Genomic DNA, 17,738 nt, shown 5'->3' with positions numbered 1-17,738 from the left:
AGAAACTGTTTCTCTCCATATAGCCAAAATTTACAGAACTATTTATTAAAAATATGCACTTGTTTCCCATGGTTTGTAGAAAAGCCTTCTGTTGTATAAGAAGAACAACAGGCTCATTTTTTGTTCTCTAGTTTCCCCTGCTTCTTACTCCACTGGTACCACACCACTCTACATGCCTGTTTCGTGGCCAGTTTCGTGGCCTGTTTCGTGGCTGCGTGGCCTTGGCACTGCTCATCCTTCCAATTTTCTTAGCCATTCTTACCTAATGTTTGGTTCCAGATAAATAATTTAATAGGTAATTTTTTAAAAAGCCCCTAGATTTCTTTAAACCAATGCTGGATTTGGTGGTGTGTCAAAACTTTGCCACTCCCAGTCTTCTCATTCAGAATCAGCAGCTCACTTCTCTTCTCTGGGCAAATGTCACTTTACACATCTATAGAAAGGAACCTTTTCTCCGTGGGAGTCGGACACACTTACTAGATCCAATCCCTAGAAGTTTTTGTGAAACTACAAGGAATAGAATGGCGCCTTTTCATTGGTTATTGATGATAAATAGAAAAGCAACTTTTTGGTATAATTTCCTTTTATCTGGCTTCTTTCCTAAATTCAATTATTTTAAGAAATTTTCGGTTCTCTGGGCTTCAAAAGACCATAATTATATCTTTACTAATGACGATAATTTGGGCCTTTCTTTTTTCTGTAATTATTCCCTTTACTTCTACTCTCTTCCCCACTGGTTTGACCAGAACAATACTAAATATAATGTTGCTTATAGGCACTTTTTGTCTCGAGGAGTCTATCTATTTCAGCTGTACACATTGTCCTTTTTAATGCATCTTGCCTTGATTCCATCTATTTGAAGTGATTGTGACCACTCTGGTCGTTTTTCACATCATAAACTTGGGTTACACATTTATTTTCAATCTTTTTATGAATCCCAAGTGTCTTTTCTGTGAGATCCATATAACTGGACTTTTTCTCAATATTTTATGATTTTTTTCTTGATTAAGAAAATGTAAACTATATTATGGTGAATTTTCCCATCATCTTATTCATGTATACTTGTCAGTTAAAAAGGAAATGTCTTCCTAGCATGTGGAAAGCCTTGGATTTGATTCTCAGTAACACACACACATATACACACACTCACACATACACACTCACATACACATACATACACACACACACTCACATACACATGTCTTACAGAATACAATATATTTCATGACCTTATTTTTACATATTTGAAAGTCCTTTCTTCTACTCTATGTTTTATTTAAATTAAAAAAGTATTCCACAGGCTGGAAACAATCACTCAGTGTGAGAGTGCTTTTCCAGCATGCACAAATTATGGGCTCCAGCCTCCAGCACCCCAAAACAGCAAATGAATACTATTTAACTTAGATTAATATTATTTAAAGTCCAGAATTGCAGGGGGTTCTTTTGGGTCTTTCTATGCTTGGTGAAGTCTGATCAAACCTATCTTCTCTTCTGGCAACTTCCAGGCTCTCCTAACACCACTGGCAATGTCATTTCTGATGTAAGGCTGTGTGTCCTATTATTTCTCACATCTATCTTTTAAGTTAGTAAATACTATTGATGTTTTGTGTAATATACATACATACATACACACATATATTTGCATTTCAAAGGATATATTTATTTATATATAGCTCTACACTTAATTGGTCTCGCTGTTCAGTCAGTTCCAGCCCTTTAAAACCACAATTTATCTTTATTGTCCCTTCCCAGTGACACATCATGAGCAGTTACTTTGGTCTCTGGGGTACCTCAGAATCTCCCTCTTCTTTGTCACTGTGCTGTGGGGAAAAGAGGACTGTCTGCTCTGGTTCTCTTTTGAGTGCCTCCTCTTCCAGATGTTGTTGGCTCCTTTCTTAACCTTTGAGCTGGCTCTTGGGCTGGGACATTGAGAGGGAAGGGTACTGGGGAGAGAGGTCTTTCTTGCTCAGGAACTGATGAATGTGAGTTCACGCTCTCTGAGCTTGGCAGATGTCTCAAGCTGCTTTGCGGTCTCAGGGACAGTTTCCCGATTTCTCTAGAAAGCTCTATCTCAGAGCCTCTGCCTCTGTCTTAGAAGGGAGGGTTCAATCTCACCTACTCTGAGCCACCCACCACCTGCACTTTTTTTCTGCAAACAGTAGAATATGATTTATCTCTCCAGTTTAATGCTGCTAGACTCTTGACCTCTGAAATATGGCCTCATAGGTCAGGATCCAGGATGACCCCAAAGCAGTCTTCTGCCCCATATGGCATGGGAATACTCACATGTCACTGGCTGACACACAAAAGGAAAGGTTGAAGATCTCTAACTCTTAAGTCTCAGGGTCCTCCCACTTATAAATGGGAATTCTGGACTCCTAAGGATTAAGTGAGGATTAGCCACCATTATTATGCCTCTGGTAATTTAGCTTTCTTGGGGTTGGACTCTGAAGCAGCCTTCTGCATGTACTACCTGTGAGACTCTCCAAGGAACGTTCTCTCCTGATGACTGAGACAAGGGACATGGCATTACCCCAGACTCAGCCTTCATGGGTTTGGGGGACTTGGTTGGGGACTCAGAACAGCACCCTTCTTTCCACTTAACTCTTTTCTCATCTCTCTAAATATTTTTATATTCCTCTAGTGAACAAGGGAATCCCAGAGTCTGGAACCAACAGACGCACATACATTTTGAATATAGCATCTTTCTTACTTTTGTAATCTGATGCCTCTTTTTTATTTTTTATTTATTATTTTTCTTTTCATTAAACTTATTTTAATGGTTCTGTGACAGATTCTTGATCAAGTTGCTTCCATTAAAAAGTACTGATTCTGAGAACTAGTAACTATCTATTTGTTTTTGCGAACTTCAGTTGAGACCGATGCAGGGTATCACCTGTCACTCTTCCAGCTAAGATAAAGTGAAAAGGAACTTGAGCATCCCTGTCCTACTCCAGGCCCACTAGTCAGAGTTCAGGTGTGTGGGACAAATGAGCCTTGGGTCACTGCGCCTGCTTCTCTCAACAGTGGGTCACGTCAGTCCCATAACAGACAGGTCTACTGCTCTCAGGGTTCTTCCTGCCCGTACCCCTCATGGGGACCTCAGATGCCGTGGTGCCCTTCCGGGTATAGAAGGTCTCACACGCGAGGCTTCCTCATCTGGGAAAGTGTATTTCTAGTTTGAGCGGTGACTTGCTGTTCCCTTGTTCTGTTGGGCAAGTGGACAATCCTCCCTCAGTTGCACAGGTGCGCAGGCACGAAGGCCCTTCTTCCTTAGCCTTTCCTTGTCCTCTTTGAGACCACATGGTCCGGGGGGATTAGTGCTGCCTTTACCAGACACTGCCTGATGCTCTACTTACACAGTTCTGTTCACACACAGGAGTCTGGAGTTTTCATTTACAGGTGACAGGAGCACGGGATTTAGCAATTGTAGAACTCGTCTAACATCATACAAACAGCAAGAACTGAGGACACACTCATGGGGCTGGAGAGACAGCTGAGCACTTGCAGAGAACAGTGTTCGGCTCCCAGCACTCACATTGCGGCTCAAAACCACCTATACCTCCAGTCAAGGGGTCCAATGCCCTTTTCTGACCTCCTTATTTCTTTCTGATATCAAAGTAGGTGCCCCATTCCGATCCTTTCCTGCGCGATGGAGTCCCTGGGGAACTCTACAGTGTCAGCTTTCTAGTTCTCTCCTTGGAATAGTTAAGTGAACATCTGGATGTAGCTTCTGGTGGTCGGTAAGGGATTCTGACATGTCGCTGGCGGTCATGGCTGGAGCATCCTGTGGTCTGCAGCTTCAGTACAGACCATGATGTTAGCCACGCACAGTACGGCTTTACTCATTTCATTCTCTCCTTATTTTTTTCTCTCCTTCCAAAGTCAGAGAGTGCGTGGCTGCCTGTCTCTATCAGAGTTGGCATTCCTAACCAGGCCCCAAGGCCTGCGTTCATGGCCATGTTTGTTCTGGAGGTGGACCAGTTCATACTGACCCCCCTGACAACCTCAGTCCTGGACTGTGAGGAAGATGAGACACCGAAACCCTTGTTAGTGTTCAACATCACAAAAGCCCCACTCCAGGGCTATGTGACCCACCTGCTGGATCACACCAGGCCCATCTCTTCGTTCACCTGGAAAGATCTCAGTGACATGCAAGTCGCCTACCAGCCACCAAATGGCAGCTATCCTGAGAGGAGACATTACAAGGTCAGGAGGAAGGGAGGGAAACGTCTAGCTGGATGGATTTCAAATAAGTATTTGAAAGTCTGCTTCCATTAACCTTGGGCCTGCTAGTATACTCAGCTTTTTAGAGGAGACATGGTTGCTTCAAGTCACAGTGTAACACAGTTCAGGGCTGCCTGAAGAGACACTGGTGTGGCCGATTAAAGGAAAGTATTTTATCTCTCTGAGTAGTAGCCTCAGTTCCAGCCCATGGCTGCCGTGTTGAGATCTAGGCGTATTGCATGAGGCTGTAGCTCTCAGTTGGCCAGAGAAATCCACACTGGGGTTATGTTCCTGAGGGGCATGCGGAGGGTGGAGATAGGAGAGTGCTGGCTGCTCCAGGGGAACAAGACAGATAACAGAACAGGACACAAAGCATCCATCCTCTGACCATCCTCCTAGGACCTTGTGCAGACTCAGCCTTGTGCCGCAGAAGTGTAGATGTTCAACCTATACTGTATTCTTACATACATGCATACATACACACAAAAATAATAAATAATAACACTAAAGTATATATTTCAAAATAGCTAGTAGAAAGGATTTCTATGTCTCCTACATAGGAAAATGATACATACAAGAGATGATAATATACATATGTCAATTAACCTGATCTGATTAGGGAACAGTGTGTAGGCATGCATATCTGTGTGATACTATGCCCTACAAATATATACAATCATGATCAACTAAAGAATTAAAAACAACCAAATAATAATACCTAGGAATGAAATGAGTGACCTAACAAGAATAAGTTACTTCCTATAATAAAATAACACCCTTTTCACATGAATGTTTTAGTGAAATAGTTCATAATAGACCCCAGTGAGATTCTATTTAAGTGAAATTTCGGGAGAGGGCAACTGTCTAGAGACATGGAACAGATATTGGCACTTGGGTAGGAGAAGGCATGCTAATGGCCGTGAGGGCCTTTGGCCTAATGGAAAAGCCGTGAAGAAGTTCACTCAGGAGATTGGTTATGCAACTTGGTAAATGTATGTGTACTTTAAAAGGGTGATTTACAAAATATCATTTTCCCAGCTGGTTTTATAATTAATTTTGAAAATAGAATTAATTTAAAACAAGAGATAATAGCAACACCAAACCTGAATCCATTTTTGCTTTGCTTTGTGTGTGTGTGGTGGGGGGTGGGGGGTGGGGTGGCAACACTGATGGGATTTTATGCCTGAATTGTCTGTGTGTGACTTATGCAGATTTGTTGGTTTCCAGGTGGAGCTGGAGGTACATGATTTCTTCTTTGAGAAGAGTGCCCCTATCACAGTCCACATCTCCATCAGGACAGCAGACACAAATGCGCCCCGGGTGTCCTGGAATACAGGTGTGGGTGAAGGCCTGAGGGAAATACAGTGAGGTGGATGGGTCATGAGCAATCCTTTTATTCCGTTACATCCACGAGGCAGTGGCAAGCCAGGCAGACTAAGGACAGCAGACAGTTATCTATCGCTGCTCTGCTTTTCTGGTACCTGGTGAGACACTGAAACCCAGCATCCTTGACTCCTCAGCATCCTTGACTCCTCAGCATCCTTGAGTCCTCAGACTATATTTCATCTTTGAAAGAGAGACCATAAAAGTGGTCTCTTTCAACTGAATGGAGAAATAAAGTGGCTGCTTGTGAGAGAGACGTCTCCAACTCAGCTTTTGCAGAGGGGTAGGAGCAAGGTGCAGCCTGGAATCCATCGTCCTATTTTTTTGTTGGGTTACGTGGAAACCAAAATAAGTACATAAGATCTTAAGCAGCTTTAAAAGAAGAAAGACAGAAAGAAAATGGCTTTACATTGTTACTCAATTCCAAATAGACTGAGAATGTGATTTATATATTTATACCAGATGCAAATGTGCAATACAAAGAAATGGCTTTTCCTTTCTCACTAATACATCAATGACATTCAAAAACATACTTCCAATCAGTGCTATAGGTTGTGTTAAGAAGTAGATATTCATGGCTCTTCTAACGTCTCATCTGAGGCTGATAATTCTATCAGTTTGAGGAATAATGAGAGAAATGAAGGAACTGGTCAACCGACGTTGAGTATCAGGGCTATTTTCATATAGGCTACTGTGTTCTAGTAAGGAGGAGGAATCAACTGGATGTACGATACATGATGCTCAGATGCATCAAGGGAGATTCAGGTCTGCGTCTGGCTGCTGTAGACTTTATAATCCTTTTTAAAATGGAGTTTTGCTTATTATGAACTTGGTATCTGCTGTCATTGAAAAGTTAGAGAATATGCTAAACAGAATAACACTTTGTTTTCCACTATATAGAATATAGTTATAAATGCCGTTAGCATTTTGATGTGTTGATTGACTTCTAGTCTTCCTGGATGCTCCTCTGAGGTATCCCATGATGCCTTGGATGTCCTATGTGGTGTGTATGCACACATCCCTAGCACCACCCCCAAGAATCCAGGGGGCTTCTCAGCAGCCATGGAGCTCATTTGCATGTGCTTGTTTTTCTCTTATCTCCACCCTTCCTTTCTCTCTGGCCCTTTCCCTTTCTTTTTAGCTCCCCCTTTTCTCTCTTCCTCTGCTTTCCTCCTGCTTCTCACTTCTTCCTTTCTGGTTATTTTTTTTCCCTTACACCCATAGATGTCTTAGCCCAATTTTTGCAGGAAACAGAAGAGCAAGGTGCATTAGTTTCTGGAACAAACACCCAAGACAGTCAATTTATACAAAGGACAGGTTAGCACAGTTCTATAAAGTCCAGTCCATGGTTAGTTGGCCCTGTCACTTTGGGGACCGTGATGAGACAGCTCAAAGATGCTCACCTCATGGCCAAGAAGCAGCAAGACAGAGGGAAAGGAAGAGGCTGAAATCTACAGTTACCATCAAGGGCATGCTTGTGGTGACTTAAGGAAGATTTGCCCCTAGGCCTGTTAAAAGCACTGTCACCTCTCTCAGTACTGCCACCCTGGAGACCAAGCCTGTAACATGTACTCCTTTTGGTGACAATTCACAGTTCAAGCTGCAGCTGGGGATATTTGCTGAGCTGGTCACAACTATATGGATTACTCTGTTGTCCCGGTGTCTCTATGAAGCAATGCAGCCACTGTATCTGAGCAGAGTTTGAGGTGGATAAGGAGAGGGTAAGCTGTCTACTGAGAGATAAGAATATTTGATGGTGAGAGATAGCTTCAACCAAAGTCTCTTGGTTTTCCTCTTACTACTAAGAGAAACTCTATAGAGCTCCTCTGGCATACTGAGTCTGAGGAGAGGTTTTATTTCATTCTTTTAGTCTTATAAATTCACCGCTAATTAGAGTTTAAATGAATGTACTTTTTATTTTGCAAAGTGCCAAGTACTTTCCATTTAACCTCCTTAAACATTGCCAAGGATAGTAGCTCTGTATAAGGGTGTTGAAGTGCTATGCATTCCCCAGCCTATGGGATATATATGCTCTCATAAGTCATAAGCAAAACCCCTTCTGAGTGTTGTCCCCCTAATCCATATAGGTATAACCTTTGACAAGTTCCCCATGGACCCATTCCAACTAGGGACCTCTATGAGCCTAACTTCTGCTCTTTCCTTCAGTATGGTTCTTAAGGGTGCATCTTGAAACAATTGATGTTCGACAACTTCAAATGTTCATAAGTGAAAACTCACTAACCTTAAAGAGCCATGTTGGATGCAGAGAACTGTGTAGGACATGTTTCTGTCTTTTCTTGTAGGTTTGAATCTCCTGGAGGGGCAGTCTCGGCCCATTACTTGGGAACAATTTCAGATCGTTGACAATGATGACATCGGTGCTGTGCAGTTGGTCACCATTGGTGGCCTGCAGCATGGACGGCTTACAGTAAGAGGTGAGTGATCTACCTGTTCAACCCAAAATTGAACCCAGGGACTATTTTCTTCAAATGCAAATCACGGGCCTAGGGAGAGAACTCAGTTGGTACTGTGCTTACTGTGCAAGTGCAAACAGCTGAGTTCAATCCTCAGAGCTGCATAAAAGTCTTGTGGGGGTAGTGTGTGCCCTTAATCCCAGCACTGGGACTTTCTAGCTAATGACCTTAGTCAAATCCATGAGCTCCAGATCTCAATGACAGGCTCTTCTCCAAAAACAAAGTAGAAGGTACTAGAGAAATGGCTCAGTGATAAGAGCAAAGGCTGCTCTTGAGGAGGACCAGGTTTGATTCCCAATACCCACACCGGGGCTCACGGTGTCTTTAATTCCTGTTCCAGGGGTTCTGATGCTCTCTTCTGACCTCCATGGGGACAAGGCGCACATGAGGCAAACAGATATGCATGAAGCAAAAACATTCACACAGCAAAAATAAAGATAACAAAACAAAACAACAACTACAAGAGCAAATTGGAAGAGGTTAGCCAGGTGGCTCAATGCTATAAGCACTTGCTGCTCTTCTAGAAGGCTTGGCTTCAATTTTCAACACCCACCTGGCAGCTCATAACACATCCTTAACTTCAGCTCTGGGGGCTTCTGACTCCCTCTCTGGGCTTCCACAGGCACCAGACATGTATGTGATACATAGACATATAAGCAACCAAAACACTCATCTACATAACATTTAAAAAATCTTTCTTTAAAAAGGTGTAGGGCTCCTGAGAAATGACAGTTGGGAATGACCTCTGCCATGTGCACTCCCTGATACATGTGGGTGCTCACCTACACACACACACACACACACACACACACACACACACACACACACGCACATGCACATGCACACGCACACTCAGGCACACATGCATACACTCAGGTCATATATAACAAGATATGTGTATCACTTGTTGGATGTCTTTCCAACTGAAATGATCAAAGTCAGGTGATGTGGAGATGTGAGACTCAATCCAGTGTAGGATGCTGGCATCACTTATGCTAGGCTCATCACTCAAATTTCAGGTTTGCTCTGTAATTGTACCCAGTTAGAGGGCAAAATATTTCTCTCTCATTTCTCTGTTTCAAAAAAAATATTCAGAAAAACAGGAGAAAAAACTTTTAAAAATGCTTCAATAATAATGACGTGACTGTTGTTATTAGTTGCCATAGTTGAAAAAACAGGAATATGTAAGGACAAGGATGGGAGATGAGAAGGAAATAGGCCTCATAAGAATGGTTGGTGTTCACTTCGTGGTCAAAGTCTGTTCCTATATTGTGCTAAGAATATTTAATTCAACTATCTTCTTATTTCATTTAACAGTAAAGAAAAGGAAAAACTTTTACTTATCATCAGTCATAGTTGGGGGATTCAGAATTGAAAACATAACAAATTACAGTAAGTTCTGCTTACTATCCAGACGACAATGGGAGACAGCTCGGGTTCTGAAACTTTAGCACATAGGCACTCTCAGGGTGGGGCTCAGCAATGCAGGTTTTCGAGTCCAATCTCCAGAATTTCTGATTAAGAAGGCTCATGGAAAAAAAAAAAAAAAAGAAAGAAAGAAAGAAAGAAAGACAGACAGACAGACAGACAGAAAGAAAGAAAGAAAGGAGACTCATGCAAGAGTCGAAGACATTACATGTTTAATAATTTCCCATTTGGTGCTGATGCTCCTAGCTGGAAAGGTTGCTTCCCTAGGCTTGCTGCCATGCCATGGCAGTGACCTGAGCATTAACTCATATTTATCAGAGGCTACTGTTGTCCAAATTCTCTCATGTTGTCATGGGCATAGCTGCGTCCATAGATATTTGTATGTACTTATGTTTGGCAGGATTTGCCAGAGAAACAAAAGCATTAAGACGCATACAAATACATAAGGGTGATTTAGTGTGGTGTGTGTGTGTGTGTGTGTGTGTGTGTGTGTGTGTGTAGACTGAGAAGCCTCATGATGTGTTTCTGGAAAGAATTACTCTTTATGTCCAGAAATGCCCACCTAGTAATTCAGTCCTATGCCAAGCCTGTAGAACTAGGGTAGCTGATGAAATAATTCTCGGTCCAGACTAAGGTCAAAGCCCCGAGAAACAAGGTGGGCAACTGTCAGAGAGGTACAAGTCTAAGAGTCCAAAGGCCTACAAAGTTTGGGGATGGGGAGAAGATGACTCAGTGAGAGCTAGAGATAAAGAGAGAGTGCTAGAGATGGATAGATAGCTATATAAATAGATGATAGACAGATGATAAGATAGATAGATCGATAGATGATAGATACATAGATAGGTAACATAGATAGATGATAGAGTGTCCACCGTTCCCTTGAATTTTTCCTTAGTTCCATAGCTGTCTGGTATCTCTTATTTAACACCTAAAATGAACTATAAACTTATTACTTTCCCTGTTTTACAGAGTTTCAAATACTTGTCTCAAGCCCACACAGGTAGTATTCAGTATCAGCTGCTTTAGCTTAGAGCTCACTAACTGCACAGTCTAAAGACTGTCCTTGACTTATGTTTCGGTTTTACATTTCTCAGGGTGTCATAGGGACTACTCCATATGTGTTTGATTTAGAACCTTTCTGGCTCATGATGGTTTCTGGAGCATAACCCCATGGTGGGTTTAGGAGCATCTGTATTGCCACTCCTTTCCATAGCCTGCTGTCCTGTAGTGATGCCTTGCTAAGACATTGCCTTGGCTCCCTATCTCAAATCAGTACCATCTCTGCTCTCTACATCAGAGGGGAAAGGATTTCTCTTCACCGTGGCTGACCTGCAGGCTGGAGTTGTACGTTATCATCACGATGACAGTGACACCACCAAAGACTTTGTGGCTTTCAGGATATTTGATGGTCAGCACAGCAGCCATCACAAGTTTCCTATCAACATCTTACCTAAAGATGATAGTCCTCCATTCCTCATAACCAATGTTGTTATTGAGCTAGAAGAGGGCCAGACTGTCTTGATCCAAGGGTCCACGCTGAGAGCTTCAGACATGGACTCCAGCGATGATTACATCTTCTTTGACATTACGAAGCCCCCCCAGGCTGGGGAGATCATGAAGAAGCCAGGGCCAGGACTGCTAGGTAAGTTCTGGGCAGGTAAGATAGCTTGAATGGGATTGAACATTTCTTTGTTTCTGCGAGAAGGTTCCTCTGTGTAGCCTTGGCTGTCGTGGACTTCCTTTGTAGACCAGGCAAGCCTCGGACTCACAGAGATCTGCCTGCCTCTGCTTCCCCAAGTGCTGGGATCACAGGAGTGTGCCACTGTGCCCGGTATTGAATCTTTGTGAAATAACTTTGTGTTGTGTTCAAATCACAACTAGGAAGCAAAGTATTATTTTATAATTATATATATTATATATACATATATATGTATATAGTTTATTTTATAGTTTTCCTATCTTATACAGTAGAAGCTTAAGACTCACATTGTCACCTCCTGCCTAAGATTATACATCTAGAAAGCTCTGTTGCTAGGCCTCAACATAACTATCATGCCATTAAAAGTTAAATCACCCAAGGAAGACACCAGAATAAATAAGTCTGAAGGAAACTATTTGGCTTATTCTAAACGATTATTCAAATAATTTCATTAATACATTTGCTTACATTTTGGTGTCTGGAGTTTGACAGTGTAGATCAAATAATTAGAGTTCCTCAGTATATTTGAAATAAAAGCTATTCCTTGGAAATAGTTTCCCATTGTTAATCTCCACATTGACATAGGGCAGTTTTAACTGATGCTCTAGGTTTTGTTAAATGCATTTAGTGCAAATCCTTGGCTATATACAGCACACTAGGCAGAGCAGACATTAGGAGGCAAGACCAGTTTCACTGCATGCTAACACCTCAAATTGTGTGGTATTTTGTGGCCCCCTAGGGTATCCTGTCCCTGGCTTCTTTCAGAGGGACCTGTTCAATGGGATCATTTCCTATCGTCACTTTGGTGGAGAAATATTTGAAGATTCTTTTGAATTTGTCCTGTGGGACAGCCATGAACCCCCAAATCTCTCAGTGCCACAGGTGAGAGATCATTTTCAGAACATCTTCCCAAAGTTTTACATGCCAGTAGTAGCTCTACAAGCTGTTATTAAAAGGTACGTGAAAATGGGTTTTGAGATTCAAAGTTTGAAAAGCAACGAATTAGGCAAAAAATAAGCATGTGGCGCGTGTCACACTCCACCCCCTGCACACCCCAGACTATGTCTACACTTTGCAAGTTTCCACATGGCAACTGTTTCTAAGGTTACTTAGCCATAGTATATACATAGACAACCTCATAAATGTGCTTACTTCTCAACACCCTAGAAGACATTTTTTTTTTTTTTTTAAAGCTAGTGTTTAAATTACAGTCTAGGGTGAGACTTTCTGGAGTTATCCTCCTGTTCATGATACTAACTAATCTGCCTTTGTTCCTCTTTACTTATCTTTCAAGCAAGTGATAGAAGGAAGTTTCTGAACAGTGTTATTGTGGGAATAGGAACAAATTACTGGAAAAGTACTGAATACCTAGTAAACACTCAAAAAGTAAATGGATTTACTCATTGTTTGTAAGATCTCAGATCTGACTGGTTCTAGAGGATGTAATTAAGTCTACAGTAAGCAAGAATAAGATGAAGCAAACATTGTCACATAGACATCATAAAAGATGGCATCAGTGTAGCGTACAGACAGCAATGGAAGTGTGTACTCCACAAGGAAGTGGTGATGAGGAAGAGGCATCACATTTCTTTTTCTTTTTTTTTTTTTATTAATTTATTATATGTAATTATTTGTTACATCTCAATGTTTATCCCATCCCTTGTATCCTCCCATTCCCCCCCCCCATTTTCCCATTATTCCCCTCCCCTATGACTGTTCCTGAGGGGGATTACGTCCCCCTATATATTCTCATAGGGTATCAAGTCTCTTCTTGGCTACTTGCTGTCCTTCCTCTGAGTGCCACCAGGTCTCCCCCTCCAGGGGACATGGTCAAATGTGAGGCACCAGAGTACGTGAGAAAGTCGTATCACACTCTCCACTCAACTGTGGAGAATATTCTGACCATTGGCTAGATCTGGGAAGGGGTTTAAAGTTTACCTCCTGTATTGTCCTTGGCTGGTGCCTTAGTTTGAGCGGGACCCCTGGGCCCAAATCGAGGCATCACATTTCAAAGGGAGCAATTGAAGTGAAGTGATCGTGGGCTTTGTATGACATTGTTGTTGGCTGTTTTATACGTGTTATCTTCAAAGGTAGCATATGCGTGGTCACAGGCAAATCTTAAGCCTAGTCAAGAAAGGATACTTAAAGCTTGCGCTTTGTTGCTATGATGGGTTCCTGGAATGCTACAGCCATGGGTGTTAGCCAGTGCACGAAAAGACCAAGTTGAACACCGTTTTGGTGACATGGATATACTGAAGGGGAGGGGCTGAAAGAATAATGTCTCAGGGCTTGGGACCCGAAGAAGTCAGTGCTGTCCTTTAGGATAGGATGGGGAGTGAGTTGTTAAAAAATAAAACCTCTGGGACTGGAGAGATGTTTTAGAGGTTAAGAACACTAACTGTTCTTCCAGAGGTTCTGAGTTCCATTCCCACAACCACATGGTGGCTCACAACCATTTATAATGTGACCTGATGCCCTCATCTGGTATGCAGGTGCATGTGCAGGCAGAACACTGTATATGCAGTCCATACATCCTCTGAATACATCTGCCTTTTTACTGACAAGTCAATTCCTTTTAAAGTAATCATCCCCTCCTCTTATTTCACCAATGTATCATACCTGTCATTTCTGGGCTAAGCTTTTACAGGAGACTGTGGTTGACTTAGTAGTTCAGAATAGTAACCACCAGCAGGATCTATTTCTGAATCTGTGCATCCGTTGGAGCTGTTCCTAGAACATCATACCATGTTTAGAAGTCTCTATGTCTTTTCCGAAGTAAAGATTTCAGGGTTTCTTTTTTTTTTTTTCTTCTTAAACATATAGGAAATCAAGAGAAATATGATATCTCTCTATAATATAGACTAAGTTAGTGAAAACTCTTAAGACAATTATTTCTAAATATAGGCAAGTAAATCAGTCTAAATTCTATGGATCTCGTTATAAATTCATTTTATATCATGGATGGGTTCTTTTATTTTGATTTATTTCTATTTATTTGTGTGTTGTGTACACATACATGTGTGCATGCATGTTTGGGTGCTTGTGGAGGCCAGAAGAGGGCATCAGATCTCCTAGATCTAAAGATTAAGACAATTGTGAGCTGCCATGTGGATGCTGGGAATGGAACCTAGGTCCTCTGTAAGAGCAGTAAGTGCTCTTAACCAGTGTAGAGAGAATATCTTGTATTTTGTATAGATGTATCTCCTGTCAATTAAAAAAATTCATGGCCTGTAGGAAAGGGTAGAATAAAAGATGGGACATCCAGTAGGCAGAAATAATTCTGAGATAGAATTCTGAGGGAGATTTATCCAGGAAGGCAAACACACGTTGAGGAGGACAAATGCATGATACCTGAGCAGAGGTAAGCAGCCATGTGGCAGAATGTAGATTAGTATAAATGGGTTATTTTAAGTTATGAGCTAGTCAGACAAGAGCCTAGCTATATGGCCTAGGTATTTGTAAATGTATTTTTGAGTCTTATAAATCATTATTCTGGGAGCTTGGGGCTGGGAGGAAAAACACTCACAGTCTACTATACACCAGGGAAGCATCTATCCAGCCCCAAGATGTTTTTATTGGTATGTTTTAAGGACCACATTTAACATATGTCCCTGCTTTGGTGTTCTTATATTTATGAGCTAGGGAAGAAAGACTAAGTGAAAAGGCTATAAAGTTATCATGTGTTTATGCAGTATGTGGTTTGGATTTTTGTTTTTTTGTTTGTTTTTTCTCTTAAACACAGCTGCCCTCTCTGTATATCTGTAGATTTCCCATCAATGATTCAACAAACTGATGGTAGATAATATTTTTTAAATTGCCTCTGTTCTGAACCTGCACATGCTGTTTTACTTGTCTTTATTCCCTAAGCCATATGGACCATACTGCTTATATCACATTTGCCTTATATTAAACACAAGCACTGTGGATGTAATTTGAAGTATACAAGGGGATACATGGCGGCTTTATGCAAATACACCACCTTTTATATAAGGACTGGAACACCCACAGATTCACAGGTCCATTGTGGTGCAGTGCAGCTCCTGGAACCTATTTCCTGACGACACCAAGGGATGACTCTTTTGCTAGTTCAGATTGTGTGTTTACCCCAACTCTTTACCCAGCATCTCCACTTGCCTCTGCCATCAGCATTTAAAAGGTATCTTGTTCAACAAACATTTAGTGTGTTTTCCTAAAAGCTTGCACAAAACTACTATAGTCAATAGAGTGACCAGCTCTAACAGTGGAAGTCATTCTTGGTACCCAGAGATGACACTGGGCATTCTCAAACAAAGAAAAACAATAAGCAGAATCAGAGCTCAGGACACACGAAGGATCAAGAATTCAAGACACAAGAAAGTCAGACACCACCTGGGGAAATGTAATGACAGAGCTTGAATCTGAAGGGTCAGGGTCTGACCCAGTTTTTTGGCATGCCAGCCTTTCACTTCTTATTCTAAATCTGTGTAAGTCTGTCTGTGTGTCCTGCTGCCACACGGACAGTGGAGGACTTGAGGGAAGCTGGAGTCGAGAGGCTGGTGACTGGTTTGAAAACTGGTTCCCACTCTGTGTGAGAATGGGTTCTTAATAATATCTTTGTTATGAACAGATTTCAGCACAATGAGAATGCTTTTATTTCTCTGTGGAGTTTGCTGAAATGGAATTTCTCTTGCCCACAGACACACACACTAATTGTCTGAGCATGCATAAATATGTAAAGACACATCAACTTAGGCGATCATAAAGCATGTTGAAAAATGCGCCCACCAAGAATTACTACAGGGGATAAAAAGCATGCTCTTCCATTCTTCTTTCATAAAGAACACACTGGAGAATAAATTAGCATGGAAAATGGTCTCTTTGAAGGCACAATAACTATTGTTTTCTTATTAAATCCAGTTTTTCAATTAAGGAGAGACTCACTGATCCACACTATGGCTGTGAGGGCCCATAGAGGATTTCTGAACTTTGTAGATTAGAAAAATACTGTAGGTGGAGGGAAATCATGACACAGATTTGGGAGACCAGAATTATCATTGTCTTTGTATTCTTTTATTTTGGTAACTGGCCTTAGTTTTTAATCACTCTAATAAAATAAGTTAATGATTTATAGACAAGAGAAACCATTTTTTTTAACCATCAGAAGACTGCAAAACCCAGGGTCAAGGGAGCATCCAGTTCACTGTGTGGTGAGGGTGGCTCTTTGTGGGTGGTACCTTGCTGCTGTGTCCTCCTAAGAGGACAAACTCTGTGCCAATACAAGGCAGAACAGGATGGAAGGACAAGATTACTCCTTTAACTACTTTTATAGGGATCTGACCCGTTCGTGGGGACAGGTGCCTCCTGACCTAATCACCTCAGCACTGCTGTACTGCTGGTGACAGTCCAAGACAGATCTTGGAGCAGGACACAAACACTCAGTGGAACTGCAAGGAATAAGCTGAGTTCAGAAACAGTTCCAACTGAGAAACTGGACGATGAACCTAGAAGATCCTGTAAGAGTGAAAATGGTTGGCTTCCTAGAGGCAGCAAGAGATAAGCATTAGGTTGAAGAAACAATATGATATGAATCCAAGGGAGGGGAAGGTGGTCTACCACGTGATAGTAGAATGCTGAATCTATGTTGACAGGCAACAAAACATGAAGTTGAAAAGTACAGGATGTGTAAGTCCTGAAAGATCTTGGATGGCATGTGAAGGAGTTTGAATAATGTTACTTCCTGAATGGTTGTTTTAAGGTTTGGGGCAGGGGGAGGAAGTAATTTAACTAATTTGACATGTATGCGTGTGTGTGTGTGTGTTTAAGTTAATGCAAGTTAGTAAAAAGTAAAGACTAGGAAGGTGGGGTTAGGGCTGTTGCAATAGCAAAAGGAAAAAATTTTACATGAATAGCAGAGTAAACTTGCAAGTAGAAACTTGGCAATGGGTGGGGTGGGGTGGGAGTGGGGAAGGAGAAGCCAAGAGTGACGGCAAGATGTCTAAGATTGAAACCAAGAGCAAGAGCAAGGCGGCTAGGATTAATGATGGAGTAGGGGGGGAGCAAAGAAACACAGCTAATTTCTAGAAAGGAGATGGAAAAATAAAATCAGGGTTGTAGTTTGGGTTCTACATGCCTGTTTCCTGACACTCCCAATTGATTTGCTAGAGCTGTGATTAATATATATATATATATATATATATATATATATATATATATATATATATATTCATATATATATGTATATATGTCTATGTGTATATATACATATAAATAGTATATGTATATATACACACACATATACACACACACATATATACGTATATAGTCTCTCTCTCTCTACGTATCTCTCTCTCTCTCTCTGGAATTTTTATGTAGACCATACTAGCCTTGAACTCACAGAGTTCCTCCACCCCTGCTTTTTGAGTGTGGGATTAAAGGTGTTCTCTACCACATCTGGCACAATGATTATATTTTTAAAATCAGATGAGTAAAGCTTTAGTAGTGTTTAAATCATTTGACAGAAGTTTTTTTTTGTTTTGTTTTGTTTTTTA

General features: G+C 41.4%; 1 protein-coding gene across 1 annotated transcript in view; it reads left to right on the top strand.

Moving 5' to 3' along the window:
* Window positions 1–17,738, top strand: part of Frem1 (FRAS1 related extracellular matrix 1) — a 139,230-nt gene that overhangs the window by 31,728 nt on the left and 89,764 nt on the right. The window contains exons 6-10 of the mRNA XM_051156676.1: window positions 3,886–4,209; window positions 5,455–5,563; window positions 7,914–8,045; window positions 10,810–11,154; window positions 11,951–12,093. Of these exons, the coding sequence (XP_051012633.1) occupies window positions 3,886–4,209; window positions 5,455–5,563; window positions 7,914–8,045; window positions 10,810–11,154; window positions 11,951–12,093 (1,053 nt within the window). The remainder of the gene's footprint in view (window positions 1–3,885; window positions 4,210–5,454; window positions 5,564–7,913; window positions 8,046–10,809; window positions 11,155–11,950; window positions 12,094–17,738) is intronic.

This window comes from Acomys russatus, chromosome 2 (assembly GCF_903995435.1).
Source record: "Acomys russatus chromosome 2, mAcoRus1.1, whole genome shotgun sequence".
Lineage (NCBI taxonomy): Eukaryota > Metazoa > Chordata > Mammalia > Rodentia > Muridae > Acomys > Acomys russatus.
The sequence above is the reverse complement of the archived record's forward strand: the minus strand, read 5'-3'. Positions and strand labels throughout refer to the sequence as shown.